General features: G+C 47.2%; 1 protein-coding gene across 1 annotated transcript in view; it reads left to right on the top strand.

The window, feature by feature from the left end:
- KCNQ3 (potassium voltage-gated channel subfamily Q member 3) overlaps nucleotides 1–17,490 on the top strand; it is a 290,140-nt gene extending 272,650 nt beyond the window's left edge. The window contains exons 10-15 of the mRNA XM_065895651.1: nucleotides 6,596–6,798; nucleotides 7,710–7,812; nucleotides 10,207–10,338; nucleotides 12,849–12,941; nucleotides 15,002–15,086; nucleotides 16,713–17,490. Coding sequence (XP_065751723.1) covers nucleotides 6,596–6,798; nucleotides 7,710–7,812; nucleotides 10,207–10,338; nucleotides 12,849–12,941; nucleotides 15,002–15,086; nucleotides 16,713–17,447 — 1,351 coding nt within the window. The 3' untranslated portion in view covers nucleotides 17,448–17,490. The remainder of the gene's footprint in view (nucleotides 1–6,595; nucleotides 6,799–7,709; nucleotides 7,813–10,206; nucleotides 10,339–12,848; nucleotides 12,942–15,001; nucleotides 15,087–16,712) is intronic.
- The last annotated feature ends 119 nt before the right edge of the window (nucleotides 17,491–17,609 follow it).

The raw sequence follows: 17,609 nt of genomic DNA, 5'->3' as shown, positions 1-17,609 counted from the left end.
ATCCTCGCCATTTACTAAAATCCGCTTCACACCACAGTCTTGTATCAAGTGTGTGTGTGTGTGTGTGAAGACAAGGGACTGCCAAACTCAACTTCTGGTTTCTTCTCCAAACCTGTTTTGCTCCTTTTGCTCAACTGAAAAAAAAATGGCATCACTGTAAGGAAAAAATCGTGTCCCCACCCACCCACTTGTGTAGCCAGAAACCCGGGAGTGGTGCCTTACCTGCCTCTTGCCCTCATGGCCACCCAGAACCCATCCAGGAAGACTGTTGTGGTTCTTCTCCAGAATAAATGTCCAAGTGCTGGTCTCCTCCTTCCCACTGCAGTCACCCAAGTCCAAGCCACCAGCTTAGGAAACTTCAGTGGCATCTTCTTTGGTCTTTCATTTTTTCCTTGCTTTCCTCCAATCCATTCTCCATGGAGCAGCCACGGTGTTCCCTTTTTTGTTGCTTTTTTGGTTTTTTTTTGCGGTACGCGGGCCTCTCACTGTTGTGGCCTCTCCCGTTGCGGAGCACAGGCTCCGGACACGCAGGCTCAGCGGCCATGGCTCACGGGCCCAGCCGCTCCGCAGCATGTGGGATCTTCCCAGGCCGGGGCACGAACCCGTGTCCCCTGCATCGGCAGGCGGACTCCCACCCACTGCGCCACCAGGGAAGCCCGGTGTTCCTGTTTTTACCGTGGTAACATACTTCTTAAATGTACATTTCTGTGCCGTTAGATATACTCATATTGTCGTGCAACCAATCTCCTGAACTTCTTTGTCTTATAAAACTGAAAGTCTGCACCCATTACACACCAGCTCCCCGTTTCCTCCTCCCTCCAGCCCCTGCAAACCACCATTCAACTTCCTGTTTCTGCAGGTTTGACTACTTTAGGAGTGGAATCATACAGCATTTGTCTTTTTGCGACTGGCTTATTTCACTGAGCATGATATCCTCCGGGTTCATCCATGTTGTAGCACGTGTCAGAATTTCCTTCCCTTTTAAGGCTCCGTCGTATGTTTATACTGCGTTTTGTTTGTTCATTCATTCTTCCATCCGCGGACATTTGGGTGGTTTCCGCCTTTTGGCTACTGTGAACAGTGCTGCTATGAACATGTGAATTCTTTTTAAAAGCAAAGTTGATATCCTCTTCCCTTCTTAGAACTCTTTGGGTGTCTCCAGGTAGACCTAGAATAAAATAGAAATTCCTATGTTCCTCTTCCTATTTTCGAATTCTATTTCTAAAAATCCCTCACCGACCTGGCCTCTGATCCCGTCTTGCCCTTTGTCCCCCATTCACGTATTTTTGGTCACGTGCGCTCCCTTCAGTGGCACAAACCAGCCCTCACACCCTTTGCACCCACGTGCGAGTCTTCTGCCTGGAGAGCTCTCACTCCTTTTCTTTGAAATCTTGCTTCTTCTTGCTCTTCCAGTCTCAGCTTCCATGTCTGGAGCCACCGTTATCTTGAACCTGAACCACTGAACCTGGTTCTCTAATTGTTCTTCCCATCCACCCGAGGCCTCCCCTGACCACCCTGCCTCAGGTGACCGTATGATATTCTCTGTTACTGCGCTCTCTTTGTTTCCTGGTGTTGACTGAAAAAATATGCACAGCCTAGAGGTTGAGAATTACTTTTTATTCGGCAGACTTTCTGAGGACTTAAGCCCTGGGTGCAGCCTCTCAGATCGCTCTGAGGGACCGTTCCAAAGAGCATCCAGGATATATAGGAGTTTCTGCCACAAAGACCGGGTGGTCAGAACATCGAAAGTTTACTGTTCATTAAAGAAAACCTGGCATCTCAGGTTAAGGAATTTCGTGCTTTTCTATGTATGGGAAGATGCAAAAGTCTGGGCTCATTGAAATCATTCCACTGATAGGCACCTCAGCTCTCTAGGGCCAGCATCTGGTACTTTCTCATCCTGAATCCCCTCAGAGTGCACCCTGGGGGGCATCGTGTTTCTATCCTGAGTTCCCTCAGTGTTCACCTTTGGGGCAGCTGTAATGTGATGGCTTGATGGCTGCAACATCCTTTGTTTACTGATTTGACAGGCAACATTTTCTTCATTGACACTGGTCAGATTTCCAACGATACATATATCTGTTTGCCTATTGTGTGATTTCTTGACCTTATTGTAAGCTCACTGGAGGCTGTAAACCACGTCTGTTTTAGTCACAACTATTACCTTAGCAAGTTACTAAGAGCCTAGCATTTTCAAGATGTAGAACACACTTTTGTGGAATAAATACATAACATTAGCTCTATTTTACAGGTGAAAAAAAAATGGAATCAGAAAGAGTTAACGCCTTACCCAAGTTAAAAAATATTACCTGCAGGGCAGTGATTTGAACCCAGTTCTCTTCTCCCAAAGGCAACACTCTTTCCACTCTACAGCACGTCCTCCCTCAGCTGAAGTTGGGTTCGTTTTCTTAATCAGAAGGTCAAATATTATTCTTTCTTCCTTCTTTCACCCAACATCATAACAGTGTTTTCAGTGCCTACAATGTGTCAGGCACTGTGTTAGATGCTGGATCATTAGACGAAGTACAGTTTCTGAACAAATAGCTTACGCTTTTGGTTTCTTATGCTCAGCTCCGTTGACTTTTTGGGTGGGATAAGTTTTTGCTGTGGGGCCACCCTGAGTGCACTGTAGGAGGTTCAGCAGCATCCCTGGCCTTGACCCACTGGAAGCCAGTAGCGCTCTCCAAGTGACGTCAATCAAGTGCGATTCCAGACGTGCCATTGGGGGCAAAATGAGAGAGAGAGAGAGTCCCTCGGAAGTCAGAGATTTCATTATGGTGGCCAAGCGCCATGGTTGAGAAAAGTCTCTAAGAAAGCACAGTGAATGGATATCTGACTGGACCAAGAGTGGAAGTGTGCCTCGGGACTGATATTTGGACGAAGTTTCAGACAAAAAGTCGGTCTTTTGGATAAAAGAAGGGATGAAGGTTTTCCTAGATACAGGTCACCACTTGTGCCACGGCTGGGAAGTGTGAAATCGGGGAACTGCGTGGAGCTTAACACAACTTAGAGTTCCCTGGGGCAGGAGCCCAGGGCAGGGGCTGAACAACTCTGCCAGGAAAGAACAGCCTGGACTTTACTTTTGCCATCCTTAGTCTCTATTTCCAGTTTTCCCAGTTCGTGTTTGGAAATCATTTGTCTGCACTTAACAAATCAGGGACCCCGGCTTTCCAAGGGAAACTGATGTCAGCTTCAAGGAGAGCTTTTCTTGCGAGACCCGGCATAGCCTCCAAACACACGGCCTGAGTCATGCACTAGAAATCCATACGGAGAAGGGCAGAGATGGGTTTTGAGTTTCAAGGATGAACTTTGCCTTGCGTTTGATTATCCTCTGGGGTCTTGGATTTCAGGCGACACGATTAAGAAGTAAGCTGATCACCCACTTTGCTGGAGAAAGAATTCCGTTAAGCCTCTTAGGCTCAATGGCCATAATTCAGAGCCGAGATTCCTGACGTGTGCCCGACACATCTGGATTCCTAATGCTGTCAGAATCCATCTCTCATAAAACGGTCTCTGTGACCAGTGGGGTATTAAGTGAACATAGCCAAAGCAATTCAGACTGTTAGAAGTTGCAGTGAAACATTTAAATGCCAAACAAGCGAATCCTAAATCCCAACAGAGATAGAACCAAGAGAGTTCTTTCATTATCTGATAGTCAGCAGTTATCCTGAGATTTCAAATCAGGACAGAGTGGCTGCCATTACTTTTTTTACTTTTGTCTTGCTTAGTTTAAAATTAAGCTTCTCATACACTTGTCTCCTGCCCAGGTCAAGTTCTGTGACAGTGGTGAGTGTTTGAGACTAGCGTTGAGAAGAAGTACAGTAAAATAATACATAAATCCTGAGAACTCATCTCAGTTCATTAAAAAAAAAAAAAAAAAAACACTTTTTTGTGGCTCAGGAAATGTTATCCATCCTTTTCACACATGTCGTTAGCTTTCTACTGCCTCTGTAGGAAGAGGATTATTTACCGAGATAATGGTGACAGCCAGCATTTATTGAAAGCTTCTCACATCCGCATCCCAGACAGTCAGCTAAGCACTTGCACGTGTTCCCTCACTTAACCCTTCCACAGCCACATGTCACATGGGTTGGCCCTCATCATTGTGCCCGTGAAGGGGCTGAGGACCAGATGGCATGAGTTCTGTGTCCTAGGTTACATGTTTTTTAGGACGTTTCCCCTCAGGCCAGTTTTGCCCCGAAGTCCTGACCATCAGGCTGTGCTGAGCAAGGCTGTGGGGTGGGTTCAGAGATAACCAGGCAGAGTCCTTTCTTTGCCAGGACTACACAGTCGAGTGGGACGGGCGGGGGTGGGAATGTACAGCCTTTACCCTGTGTACCAAACACAGAGACGGAGAAAAACACAGCCTGTCTTTGGAACAGATGGGGAGAACTTAGTTTCCAAGAGGGGACCCTTGGGCAGTTTTAAAGGGCAGATGGGAATGAGGTCAACTGAGAAGGCAAGGAAGGGCATGGCTGAGTGCACCAAGGCATGCAGGAGGGGACTTGGGGATGGGCAAGGGGCTTGGTACTGATGGGATGATGGATCTGCTTGGCGGTATAGCAAGACAGGTAGGCAGGGGCCAGGAAGCAGAGGGCCTGAGAAGTGACTGACCTAAAGTCCCCTTTTCCCTTAGCTCATGGCTAGGAAAGCCTTCTCTGTGTGTTCAGTGGACATCCTGCCTTGTTTAGTATTTTTAGCCCCTGGACCCTGATTTATTCTCATTAGTCATTTACCTAGTACTGGTCAGGAAACCACTCTGAAAACTTTGACCAGCTCAGGAAAGTTGGAGTCATCTGAGTACTGGCATTTCTCTGAATCTACTCTGGGCATGTACATGTATTCATGTAACAATGCCGGGCGAGAGAGAACAGTCCAGAAGGAGTCAGGTGTCACAATTACTCATCCACCTGTTCGTTCATTCATTAATCAAATACTTCTTAGTGGCTTCTCTATGCCAGGCTGAAGACAAGAAGCATTACAGACATTATCATATGTAATGCTCCCCAAGTCTCTCCTTAGCAAAGTGTCGTTAGGCCCACCTAACCGATGAGGACCCGGTGCTCAGAGAGCGTAAGGCACCTGCTCGGCACGAGGTGCTCCCACCTCTGCAGCTCCAACGCCAGGACCTCCTCACCACCCCAGGCCACAGAGATGGCAGCGGCTTCTGGCGCGAAGCACCAGACGCAGACTCTAGAAGTGCTCGGTTATCTCAGGCTGCCGCAAAGCTGACTTGACCACCCATAGTCATATTCATTTGTTCACTCATTTGTCCCACAAGTACATGCACACCTGCTGGGTACCAAGCCCCGTGTGGGTGATGGAGAGAACGCAGCTGAGCTGAGTGTACTGATGTGTGAAACAAGCACTATGGGTCTCTCTGGTCTGTACCACACAAAAGGACTTCCCTCCTGTGCCCACTCAGGTGAGGGGCAGAGGCTAAGAAACAGAGGGAGAAATTACTATTTACAGAGCACCTACTGTATCCCAGGCTCCATGCCAAATCCTTGACAGGCATGATCCCACTGCAACCAAGTGAAGTGGGATGTGCTGATCCCTATTTTAAAGATGAGGTAACTGAGTCTGGTTAAGGTCACAGGTTTGCCCGAGGACACCTAGATGGGGTCTGCACCAGGGCAACTTTCTGTTGGACTCATTAACTGTTTTTTGTGCCAAGAAGACTTTTGGCAGTACAATGAAGTCCAGGGACCCTTTCTCAGAATAACAACTTGGAATCCATAAATAAAAGGCAGACAGTTACAAAAGAAACTGATAATGTTGAAATGTAATTACCAAAATATTTAAACTTTTGAGATGCAGTCGTATACGTGCTTCTTTGTGTTGAATCTAATGGCATGATGTAGTGGCAGGTTGAATACTACCATAATTTCAAAGCAGTGACGAGCATGGCAATACCTGGAGATAACAGGATATAAAATGACCTGTGATTTCTGTTGTGGAAAGTCACAGGACATGGCTGGGGCATTGAGGATATTACTGGGGTTTATTCACACATTCATAATTGAAAGACATGCTAATTTTCAGTTTGAGATTAGTGAATTGAAATCTAATTAGTAAATTTAAAATGCAGTGTTTTTCCCATTCAAGCTCATGGACCTCCCCCACAGTTCTGTCCATGGCGGGGTGTCTGTGGACACCAGGTTAGGGTACTTGCTTTATGTCATTCAGTTCTGTTCAAGGAACACTTGATAACTCTTTGCCTCTGTGAGTCACTGTCTGGGCACCACGAAGCAGTACAAGGGAAGTTATTGATGCAGAGGAGACGGGAGCGGAGGAGGAATGAAGCTTTGCTGCCTGCGGCTATAGGCTGGCATTTTATATCCTGGATCTCGTTTAAGCATACGAAGAAACTGAAACAGAGAAACGCGCCTGAGGTGTAATAGCTAGTCGGTTGCCGAGCTAGGCTCTGAACCAAGCCCTGTCCCATTCCAAGCCGCTCAATCAGATTGAGCACTGGAGGCGCGAGTCCCACTCCCGCGTGGAAGAGGATGTGTGCGTCTTTATGGAGAGGGACGGGAAGTTACGAAAGCCTGCACTCAAGGAGGAAAATTGTTCACTTTTGCTTATTTTGTAGCCAAAAGCTGGGTCTCTTGGATCGGGTTCGCCTTTCTAATCCTCGTGGTAGCAATACTAAAGGAAAGCTATTTACCCCTCTGAATGTAGATGCCATAGAAGAAAGTCCTTCTAAAGAACCAAAGCCTGTTGGCTCAAACAATAAAGAGCGTTTCCGCACCGCCTTCCGCATGAAAGCGTACGCTTTCTGGCAGAGCTCTGAAGGTAACGCCCTTCCTCTTCCTCACCCTGTCTCCTCCCTGTCACCTCCTCCCACCCTCTTCCTCGCCTCCCTCCCTCCCTCCCTCCCTCCCTCCCCTCCCTGTGGAAGAACCCTGCAGTCTACAAAGTAGCCCTTTCCTACTGCCCTGCATTAGCGTCTCACTTGTCTTATCCTCAGCCCCTGGGCTGTGATAGGTCCCTGCACTCACTCCAAGAGCAGAGGGCCCACGTTAGCTGTTCTCCTGGGCCAGGGTCACCACATGTGTCTGCACATCCCCTCCAGGGAGCCTTGGGACATACCGCCATGGATCCTAAGGGTGGCCCTGATGAGTGCATTGCCATGGAGGTCACCTTGAAGGATGGAGAGGGGCCAGGTGCAGAGTGATCCGGGCACCTGGGGAACTCAGCACCCCCAGGGGTGGGAAGAGGTGTTGGAGAAGTGCCCCATGGGGGCCGTAGGAGCAATACATCTGTGTGCCTCTTTCACTTACGAAAAGGGCGGATGAGTAGGGCTCAGAAAGTGACCACCCCCCAAGTCAAGGTCACAAGGATAATGACTGACAGAGCAAGAATCCAAACCCGGGTCTGTCTGATAGACACCCACGTGTGTCCCTTTGCTGCCTCCAAAGGGCCACTCCGGAACCCTGGGATTCACATCACCTCCATCCTAGCCTTCTCCCCCAGCAACAGTCCTGACCTACAGGCACCTCTGACTCAGACACCTGGATAACGGAAGGGAGATGAGGAGAGGGTCTGAATGACGGAATGATGTCACAGCTGGAGAACGCATCGGGGTTTCTGAAATGGGAACGGAGATTCAGGAGGTTGAGTTTGGATAGCTCTGACCGAACCAGGTCCCCGAGCCTTTCCAAGTACTGTGGCCTGCCATTGATATGTGTCTCCTTCCCTCCCAGATGCCGGGACGGCCGACCCCATAGCGGAGGACAGGGGCTACGGGAATGACTTCCTCATCGAAGACATGATCCCCACCCTGAAGGCCGCCATCCGAGCCGTCAGGTAACGCCCCCTCCTCCCTACCTGTGGGCCTCCCGAGGCCCCAGCTCAGCTCCCACAGGATGCGGTTTTGTAAAGTGCTCTTGGGCTTTGGGAAGGTGGGCAGAAGATCCCTCAAGTAACCCCTGAGTCAAGTCCAGAGACTATGTCAATTCTAAGGGAGCGGCTACATTAGCAGGTCATCCTGGGAGACCCTTGCTCTCCGTTTTATAAACATGCTTCCACAGGCCCCTGACAGTGTTGCCGACTGTCACCCTCTTGTCTGGCTTCGGCCACCATTTATTTTAAAGGATGTTGGGGAGGCAGGGGTGTATTGACATGGAGTTTTATTTTATAGGCTTCTTCCTCAAAATAGCTTTTCTTCCGTCTGTCTTCATCCATCTAGTTCTTTTTTAATTAGCATTTTCAACAAGATAATCACGGATAGGATTTTTTTGTCTGCTTCAGACAAGACTGTAATTCACTCCGGCTATTTCTGTTTTGTTTTGAGTTCCACAAGAAAATAAAAATATGCTACTACTTCAAGGGAACTTTGACCAGGATATGGGCTTATAAGCACTCCTCCATAGTGGCAGTGAATTCTAGAAACTAAGTCAGAGTCTCTGAGAACCAGTCGTGATATTTTCAGAAGATTCCCAGTCCAGTAGATCAGGGAGCACAATAGTTTATAATATGTGACCCTCAGCAAAGCCTGGTTCCTCGTGATCCCATCCTGTACAATGTCCCAGAAATGAGGCTGGATAAAAACACAACGGCCTGGATTCATAACTGGTTGAATGGTCTTATTCAAAGAAAACCAATGAATGAATCTGTGTCAAGCTCGAGGGAGGTCTCTGCCGGGATGCTTCACGGTCTGGCTTCTGCTCCATCCTTTTTAGCATTGTCATTGATGCCTTAGTTCAGGGGTTGGCAAACTTTTTCTGTAAAGAGCCAGGTAGTAAATATGTCAGGATTTATGATCCATAGGTCTCCGCTGTATTCAACTTTGATTTTGTAGTGCAAAAGCAACTGTAAACAGTCTATAAATGGATGACTGGGACTGTGTTCCAACATAACTTTACTTTCAGAAACAGGCAGTGGGCCAGATTTGGCCTGCAAGCCATAGTTCCTGATACCTACCTTAGATGAAGCTATGTAAAGGGCAGGCTTAGAAAATGACGTAAAATTGGAAAGGATGGCGAGTTGGATATACAGTCAATAGGCAAAAATAGTGTTTAGGGGCTGACGCCATGGGCTATGACGAACAAAATGAGCCTTGAATGCACCATAAAAAAGACCTGTACATGGGACTTCCCTGGTGGTCCAGTGGTAAAGAATCCTCCTTACAGTGCAGGGGACTCAGGTTCGATCCCTGGTCAGGGAACTAAGATCCCACGTGCTACTGAGCTCGAGCGAGAAAAGAAAGAGAAAACCCGAACACCACAACTAGAGAGAAACCCGAATGCCACAACTAGAAGAGAAGAGAAAACCCGAACGCCACAACTAGAAGAGAAGAGAAAACCCGAACGCCACAACTAGAGAGAAACCTGTTGCCGCAACGAAAGATCCCTCATGCCTCAACAAAGATCCTGCGTGCCACAACTAAGACCCGAGGCAGCCAAAAAATAAAAGACCTGTACAAGAATGAGATGGGAGGACCCGGGAAGCTGTGTTTCCTACCTGGCCTATGATTAAAGGTTTTAATTGACACTATGTTCAGCAAGAGTTGACCTCGTGATGGGAATTTCAAGGAGCATTAATCACCTAGGATGACTTTATTGGTTCCCAGGAAGATGGAGGTGAGGGTTCAGCATCTCCAAGTTCTGGGTGCCCCACTTAATTGAGAACCTGAGAAAACTCGGGGAACAGAAGCTAGCTTTTTTCTCTTCCAGGAGCTCATAAGCCAAAAGACTAAGGAGGCTATTGAGGAAGAGATACGTCAGCTGTCCTCAAATAGAAAGCAGTGTGACACAGGATTAGGACCGCGAGCCTTGTCCGCGTACAAACCTGGGTTTGAAGGAAACTCTGACGTTATGAGCTAGATGGCCCTGGGAAGATGCTGAAGCTCTCTCGGCCACAGTTGCATCATCTGTGAATTGATCTATTAGCAAATTGTTAAAAATGCGCTTAGCTCAGTGTCTGGCATGTAATGAATGTGAAATAAATGTTAGCTCTTATTGTTACTATGAATTTATTATTCAAATGAGTAAGAGGAGGTAGTCATGAAGGAGAGACGCTAGCTGGCCTCATTCAGCGTGTTTCCAAGAGGTAGAACCAGGACCAAGAGTTGAAACTTCTCATCAAGTTGTTTCTCTTTGGATCTTTTATCCTCCCCCGCCCCAGAGTTTGCTCATCTTGTATCATAATTTCCTTTACTCTCCACTCTTGATGTACAGATGTCTCTACTTTGCCTTGCAGAATTCTACAATTCCGTCTCTATAAAAAAAAATTCAAGGAGACTTTGAGGCCTTATGACGTGAAGGATGTGATTGAGCAGTATTCCGCCGGACATCTTGACATGCTTTCCAGGATAAAGTACCTTCAGACGAGGTAAGACAGCACACCTGGAAGGATGGTGCTCTCCTGACTGCTAAGGAATTAGAGCCAGGTAGACCTTAGCGCTGAGGGTGAAAGGCATTCAGTAATCCACAGTGCAGGGGAGAAGTTTTAAGAACAAACATATTCATCAAACATGGATGTCAAAGCCAACCAACACCAGATCAGACAGGCTGGGAAGAATTTCTATGACATTGACACGGCCAAGATCAACACCCTGATTAAGCCTCAGGGAGAAAAAAGGCATCTGTGCTACTGGCCCCTGACTGTGCTGCTTTGGATTTTGCCAACAAAATTGGGATTACCTAAAATGAGTCCAGTTGACTAATTCTGAATATAAATTTTCACCCAATTAAAAGTTCATCAAGTGTTATTTATACTAGTGAAAATATGGAAACAGCATTGATTCCCAATTCCCAGTAATTGCCTCCATTTTTCTTAAGCACCTGGTGCTCTACATTTATGTCTCCAATCCCTTATAACCCCCTAATTATTGCATTATAGCTGTCATTTTACCAGTGATGAGACTGAAGCTCATAGGACAATGGATTTGCCCAAAACTACCCAGCTAGTAGGTGGCAGAGCTGGAAGTCAAACCAGAGCCAACTGGTTACAAAACTCCCATTCCCTGTAACATACCACACTGCCTCAATTCTATAAATAGTGATTAAGAAAATAATGGTACCTGCTCTCACTAAAAAGTTATGCAGCCATCAAATGACATGTTAAAAATGTATATAGTGACATAAAAATTTATGTGATTAGTGAATATATGTATATACATAATATGATTACTTATAGTACACTTAGATACTTATATGGACATACATATGATTATATTTATATATAGTCTACCTAGATCTTGTGATGATATTAACTATGTTATTTATATACTATGATTACAAAAGTGTACACACGTAACGTTTATTCAGAAATATACACAACACATACACACTCTCCCTTACAGGAGCCAAAAGAAAAGAAATAAGACTTCCCCCAAGGGGTTACCATAGCTCTACTGATGTGATGAGTCCATGTGTGATTTTTTTTCTACTTTTTAAATGTATCAAATCTTCAATGAATTGTAAAAATATCCTTTTAAAAAGAAAATCATTTAAAACAACTAAAGGACACTTTGATGTCAAGTCATAGAACTGACATCAGGAAGCCAAAGCCCTGAGGCTCATTCTCAGACCTGTGTGAGATTTCAAATTGACATGAGTCAGGTCCTCTCTGGACCTCAGTTTTCTCATCTGAAATATTTCACCATTGGGTTGTCCTGCAGAGTTCATAGGACCATCATGTTGAATGAGCTGACCATTAATGATGCTGCTGGGTTGGAAGAATGCTTATTTGTGACCTGCCTTTATCCATAAATGGAATACCAACTGTGACGGCCCAGCACAGTGGCGGGCACACGATCGGCGCTCAATACCTGCCGAGCAAAAGGATGCGTGAACAAGTTCTGAGCCTAACATGCTGTTATTTATGCAGTATGTCTCTCTGAGAGCTGGAAGGAGGGAACACGATGTCTAGGACATACCGGCCTCCAGAAATATCAGCCCATCGTAATGTGCGCCGAGTGGACCTTTGCACAGTCATCGTGTTTGGTATTTAGCAGGCACATGAATTTCTGAGTCTTAGCGGGAGGTTGACTGCCGAAGTGGGCTAATCACATACCCCCAGCCATGCTGATACTGCAGGAGGCCAGAGAGAAAGGAAGGGTGATTTAGTACGTGGTGGGGTCACTGGAGGAGCGGTTGGGTTTGCAGAGAGAGTAAGGCATGGCTTCTTCTGGGTGCATGGTCTTAGCGGTCCTAGGCCTGTGATAAGCCTTCAAGGCTGCTCCCACACCCTGCCCCTGCCCTAGCCCTGCAACTTGATGAGGGGAGGGGGTGGGCGGGGGCGTTTGTCTCCTGTTGTGCTCAGGGTGGCGCAGATAGGGAGCTAGTGGCTTGAGCAGAAATGGAAGCAAGGCGTGGGAGCCAGTGCTGGATCATCCCTCTAATGGTCGGAGAGGCCTGCAGAGCAGCAGAGAAGAGAGCACAGCTGAAAACAGAGGCTAGGGTTTAGGAAGAAACACTCCCTAACCAGATGCTTTGGGTGGAATAAATGAGCCGGAAGACCACGTAGGCTGTAGCACACATGACATTTCCTGTAAGAAATAACAAGACACAACTGTCACCCTGCCTCAGTGGTTTGGCTGCCTCTCTCCCCTGGGATAGAGAGATGCTCCCGGTACCCCTGGACCGAAAAAAGATAATGATACTTTGAGATTATAAATTCTTACTCTCTTTCTGTCCCTCTGTCTCTGTCTCTGTCTCTCTCTCTCTCTCTCTCTCTCTCTCGTCACCTCTTCCTTTCCCTTTCCCCCTTCCTCTCTCTTCTCCTTTATATTCCAAACCCACAGCTGACTACAGAAGGAAGAGAATGAATTGCTTTCTTCTCTTTTCATGTAAAGCTGTTTTAAATTTAATCCCCTCTCTTTGTGTGCTCTCTTTCAGAATAGATATGATTTTCACCCCTGGACCTCCGTCTACTCCAAAACATAAGAAGTCTCAGAAAGCATTCACCTACCCATCCCAGCAATCTCCCAGGTGGGGCCTGTGGTCATGGGCCGACAGGCTGTGTGGTGCCAAAGCCCACAGAGCATTCCCCAAATCTCAGCTGGGTTCCTTCACGGTGGGGTGAGGTTGCCATTCCCCTAAACCAGATGAAGAGAAAGAGTTTGAAGCCTATTCCGGCCTGTGGCCATTTGAGAGGTTTCTGTACAAAAGACTTGCAGCCCCTCCACCCAGACCCTGTAGGTGACACTGCTTTTTATGGCTATTGAAAATGAAACTAATGGGTTCCTAGTTATAAAATAAGAGGAGACTTATGAGCTTTATTGGAACCGAAAGAATATGTCATGTTGGCAGAGCCCAAGGCACTCCTGGTCAGCTATCTTGGCTTTTCCTGCATCATCACCCACAGAGCCCAAGAAGGACATCAGATGTCAGGTCCCTGACAACACTGTAACAGGTAGAGCTGTGTCCTTCAACAGAGCAGCTCCGCTGTCCCTCAAAAAATGTTTGAGAATTGTCCTTTGTTAGGTCCTCATGAACAAGGAGCCGTCCTTTAGAACAGCGGTCCCCAACCTTTTTGGCACCAGGGACCGGATTCATGGAAGACAACTTTTCCACGGACTGGGGGTTGAGGGGGGGGATGCTTTCGGGACGATTCAAACACGTTACCTTTACTGTGCACTTTATTTCTATTATTACATTGTAATATATAATGAAGTAATTATACAGCTCACTGTGAGACTGACAGGAGACGGAGCTCACGCGGTAATGCCAGCGACGGGGAGCGGCTGTAAATACAGGTGAAGCTTCGCTTGCTTGCCCACCGCTCACCTCCTGCTGTGCGGCCCGGTTCCTAACAGTAGCGGTCCGTGGCCCGGGCGCTGGGGATGCCTGCTTTAGAAAGTCCACTGTAAAAGAAGTGTACACTTCTTTATTCCCGAATGTCTTCAAGGCAGGTAACATGAGTGAAGGGAGGTAGGCATAAGAAATGTTATGCACCTTATCATAATAAGGCTCCTTATTATTAAAGAAGGGAGAACATAAGGAGGATAATATACAGCATCTAATCTTTGGGCTCAATCCTGGGGATAGAACAGCAAGGGGTGAACGTGCCCCATCCCGAGGAGGTAACTGTTACTTTGTTCTGCTGTTGCTAATTATACCAGTGAAGATCCTCTGTTTCCAGAGAGTCTGATTTCTCAAGAAAAGCTGCATATCCAGATGTGATGTACAATTCCCCATCTCTGAGACGGCTTAAATGTTTAGAACCCTGTGCAAGCCGAGGAGAACACTGGTGGGCTTGGATTCAGCACACAGGCCACCAGTGTTTGACATCTGCTTTAATTCAAGATTGCTCAGCCCAAGACAGGCCAGGGTCTTAGCAGGAGTCAGTAGCCTAGAGAGAAAAACCAACTGCCTAGAAAGTGCCAGACATGAGTGGTTTCAAGCAATAGCTAGGTGCCCTGAAAGGTCTCTTCTACATAGAGCAATACTGAAACTAACTGGAATTTAGGCAGATGTGAACTGTGCCTGGCCAAGGAGCAAATGCAGCACACGTCTCCATCCTGTTACCTACGAACAGCATCTTTTGCATCATTTTCCAGATTTCACATCTGTTTCCCAGTCTTAACTAAATGAAACAGATGAAATATTGGAATATTGGTCCCCACTGTGTAGAATTTCAGAGATGAGACAACCCCTCCCCCACTCCATCCTCAACCAGTCGTGAGACGGAAAGGCCAAGGAACATAATTTAAAGGAATCAAACACTCTGGGCACAGTTACTAACCTTGACACAAAGCTTCCTAAGAGCAGCTTAATATTCAGCTTCAGGACTTCCCTGGCGGTCCACTGGTTACACTTCACACTTCCCTGCAGTAAACACGGTAAGCATGAGATGTCCCTGTTGAAGACAGGAAAATGCTGGCCTTTCCTGATGCCCATCTGCCTCCAGAGTTGCGTGGCCTCTTCCAGACCACGTCAGCCTGAACACGAGAAGGATAGTTCCAGGGGCCACAGCCCACCTAGCTGAAGTGACCTTGCAAGGCCAAAGTAGCTATCACGATCTTACAGCAATATGGGCTCTTTCCTAGGAATGAACCGTATGTGGCCAGACCATCCACATCCGAAACTGAAGACCAGAGCATGATGGGGAAGTTTGTGAAAGTCGAAAGGCAGGTAGGTCCTTCCTTTCTCTCACCAAAAAACAAGTATGTGAAATTTACTTTCAAATGTCATTTTTTTCATAGGGAGATGACATACTTGAGAATCTACCATTCATAAAAGGATCTGGAAATGAAATCGCCGATTCAGCACTTTACTGGTTGGGTGGTCACATGCAAGTGAATGAACTGTTCTGAGTCTTAGTTTCCTCGTATGTAGAACAGGGATTTTAATACCTCATAAGGTTGCCATGAGGACTAAATCAACTGATACCTGTAAATTATCTACAGTAGTAGCTGGCACACAGTAAACACTCAACAAATGGCGGCTCCTGTTACCATGAACTTCATGGTGTTGAAGGAATGTTGGTGACCTTCTCCACGTTTATTCGTAATTCTCCTCCTTCCCTGAAAGTTTGGGTCATTGTGTGGCCGGTGTGAAGGGGCCTGGAGGAGGGCAGGCTGTGGGTGGGGTTCATTCAGGGCAGAAAGAAACCTATTCAGTGACAGCACCCTAGGTAGCCCACCTCTCCTCTCTGCAGTAAAGCAGCTTGTATTTCAGGATCGTTTGCCCAGCTTTACACTAGATAAATAGCACTGTCAGTTTCCCTTAGGATTCCTATTAACCCTTTTATTTTATTCAGAACCTCAAATTGGATCTGTGCAGAAGAAGCAAGAGAGAATTCGAATGATTATTCTTTTTTGGGATATCAGGAATATCCTTTTTCCATTTTAAATTTTTAATTTCTCATCTCAGCTCTTCCACTTACCTGCTCTGTGATGTTTGATGAGTTACTTCATCCCTCTGTGCCTCTATTTCCTCACCTGGAAAATAGAGAGAATAATAGTATCCACCTCATAGGGCTGTTACGAAAATTAAATAAGTTAATATCTTTAAAGTGCATACTAACTGCTAGAGAAGTATTAGTTATTGTTAAGGCTTGGGTACCAACTCAGCCATGACCTAGTTCTACGCTGTGTGTCTTCATCTGTAAGAGAGGATGGTAGACCTGCCTGCAGTGCTTCCTGGTGAGTTATGAACTGTCAGGGAAAGAACATGCCATGCACACATGAATGCACACTTGTGTCTGTGCACTCAAAGATTTTGATACGTTCTCAATTGTGTGGGTAGGAACAGATAGATGCAGCTTATCTCAGTGTATCTTCCCCTGGCCTCCAAGACCCCTAGGCAGGGTCTCCAGTTCTGAGAAGCTCAATTCTTGCTAACCACTGCCCTTGTATCTTTGGGGCTTACATCACCAGGTAGGGGAAATGTACACAAACAGTCTAGATGCTTCTGTAAGGGGATGTTTGCAAATCAAGATCTCCCGCTCCTAGACCCAAACGCAGCAGCAAGGCCACCTCCTCCTCGGGTAAAACTTGTCCTCCACCCATCTCTCTGCTTCCGGCTTTCTGGAAAGTCCTTGCCCTGTGTTTTTTTTTTTTTTTTTTTAGATTAGCACTAATCCATGCGCAAGGCTCAAAATTAAGAGGCACAAAATAATTAGCTGTTATGATGATTACGACTTGCAAGAACCCTCTTCCTTTCTGAAAAGTAAACGCTATAGTTTTTCCTCCCGACCAGTAAAACTACCCGCAGGTCCGGAAAAAGCAGCGATTCACGGTTCCTTGTATTTTCCAGGTTCGCGACATGGGGAAGAAACTGGACTTCCTGGTGGATATGCATATGCAGCACCTGGAGCGGCTGCAGGTGCACGTCACCGACTTCCGCCCGACCCAGGGGACCTCTTCGCCAGCTGAGGTGGAGAAGAGAGAGGACCGCAGGGAAGCGCATTTGAAAACCATCATGTGTAAGGACTCTGAGACCGGCGCCCCCAGCGCTCCCTACAGCGTCCGCCAGGTGCCCATTGACAAGGCCGGCCCCTACGGGGTTTTTGCCCACGACCCCGTGAACCTGTCCCGAGGGGCACCCAGTTCTGGAAAGGTTCACGCCACCCTTTCCTCCTCGGCGACCACCTATGCGGAACGGCCCACCGTCCTGCCTATCTTGACGCTTCTCGACTCCCGAGGGAGCTACCACTCCCAGGCTGAACTGCCCAGTCCCTGCTCGGACCGGGTCTCCCCCCAGCAGAGACGCAGCATCACCCGGGACAGTGACACACCCCTGTCCCTGATGTCCATCAACCACGAGGAGCTGGAACGCTCTCCAAGTGGCTTCAGCATCTCCCAAGACAGAGACGATTTTGTGTTTGGCCCGAGCGGGGGGTCAAGCTGGATGAGGGAGAAACGGTACCTCGCCGAGGGTGAGACAGACACGGACACAGACCCCTTCACGCCCAGTGGCTCCATGCCTTTGTCATCCACGGGGGATGGTATTTCTGATTCGATATGGACCCCTTCCAACAAGCCCACTTAAAAGGGGTTGTGGGCTGGCTCCTCCTTGTAATGTAGACAGACTTTGTATAGCTCACTTGCTCTCACACCCGCCATGTACCTGTGAGATCCCCAGTGGCTGCATCAAACGCCTGCATGTGCGTGGTAGCCCCACCTGGGCTGGGGCTTCTCGTGGCCTTTTTCT

This window comes from Phocoena phocoena, chromosome 17, assembly GCF_963924675.1.
Source record: "Phocoena phocoena chromosome 17, mPhoPho1.1, whole genome shotgun sequence".
NCBI classification, from domain to species: domain Eukaryota; kingdom Metazoa; phylum Chordata; class Mammalia; order Artiodactyla; family Phocoenidae; genus Phocoena; species Phocoena phocoena.
Note: the sequence above shows the minus strand (reverse complement) of the source record. Positions and strands in the feature narration are given on the sequence as shown.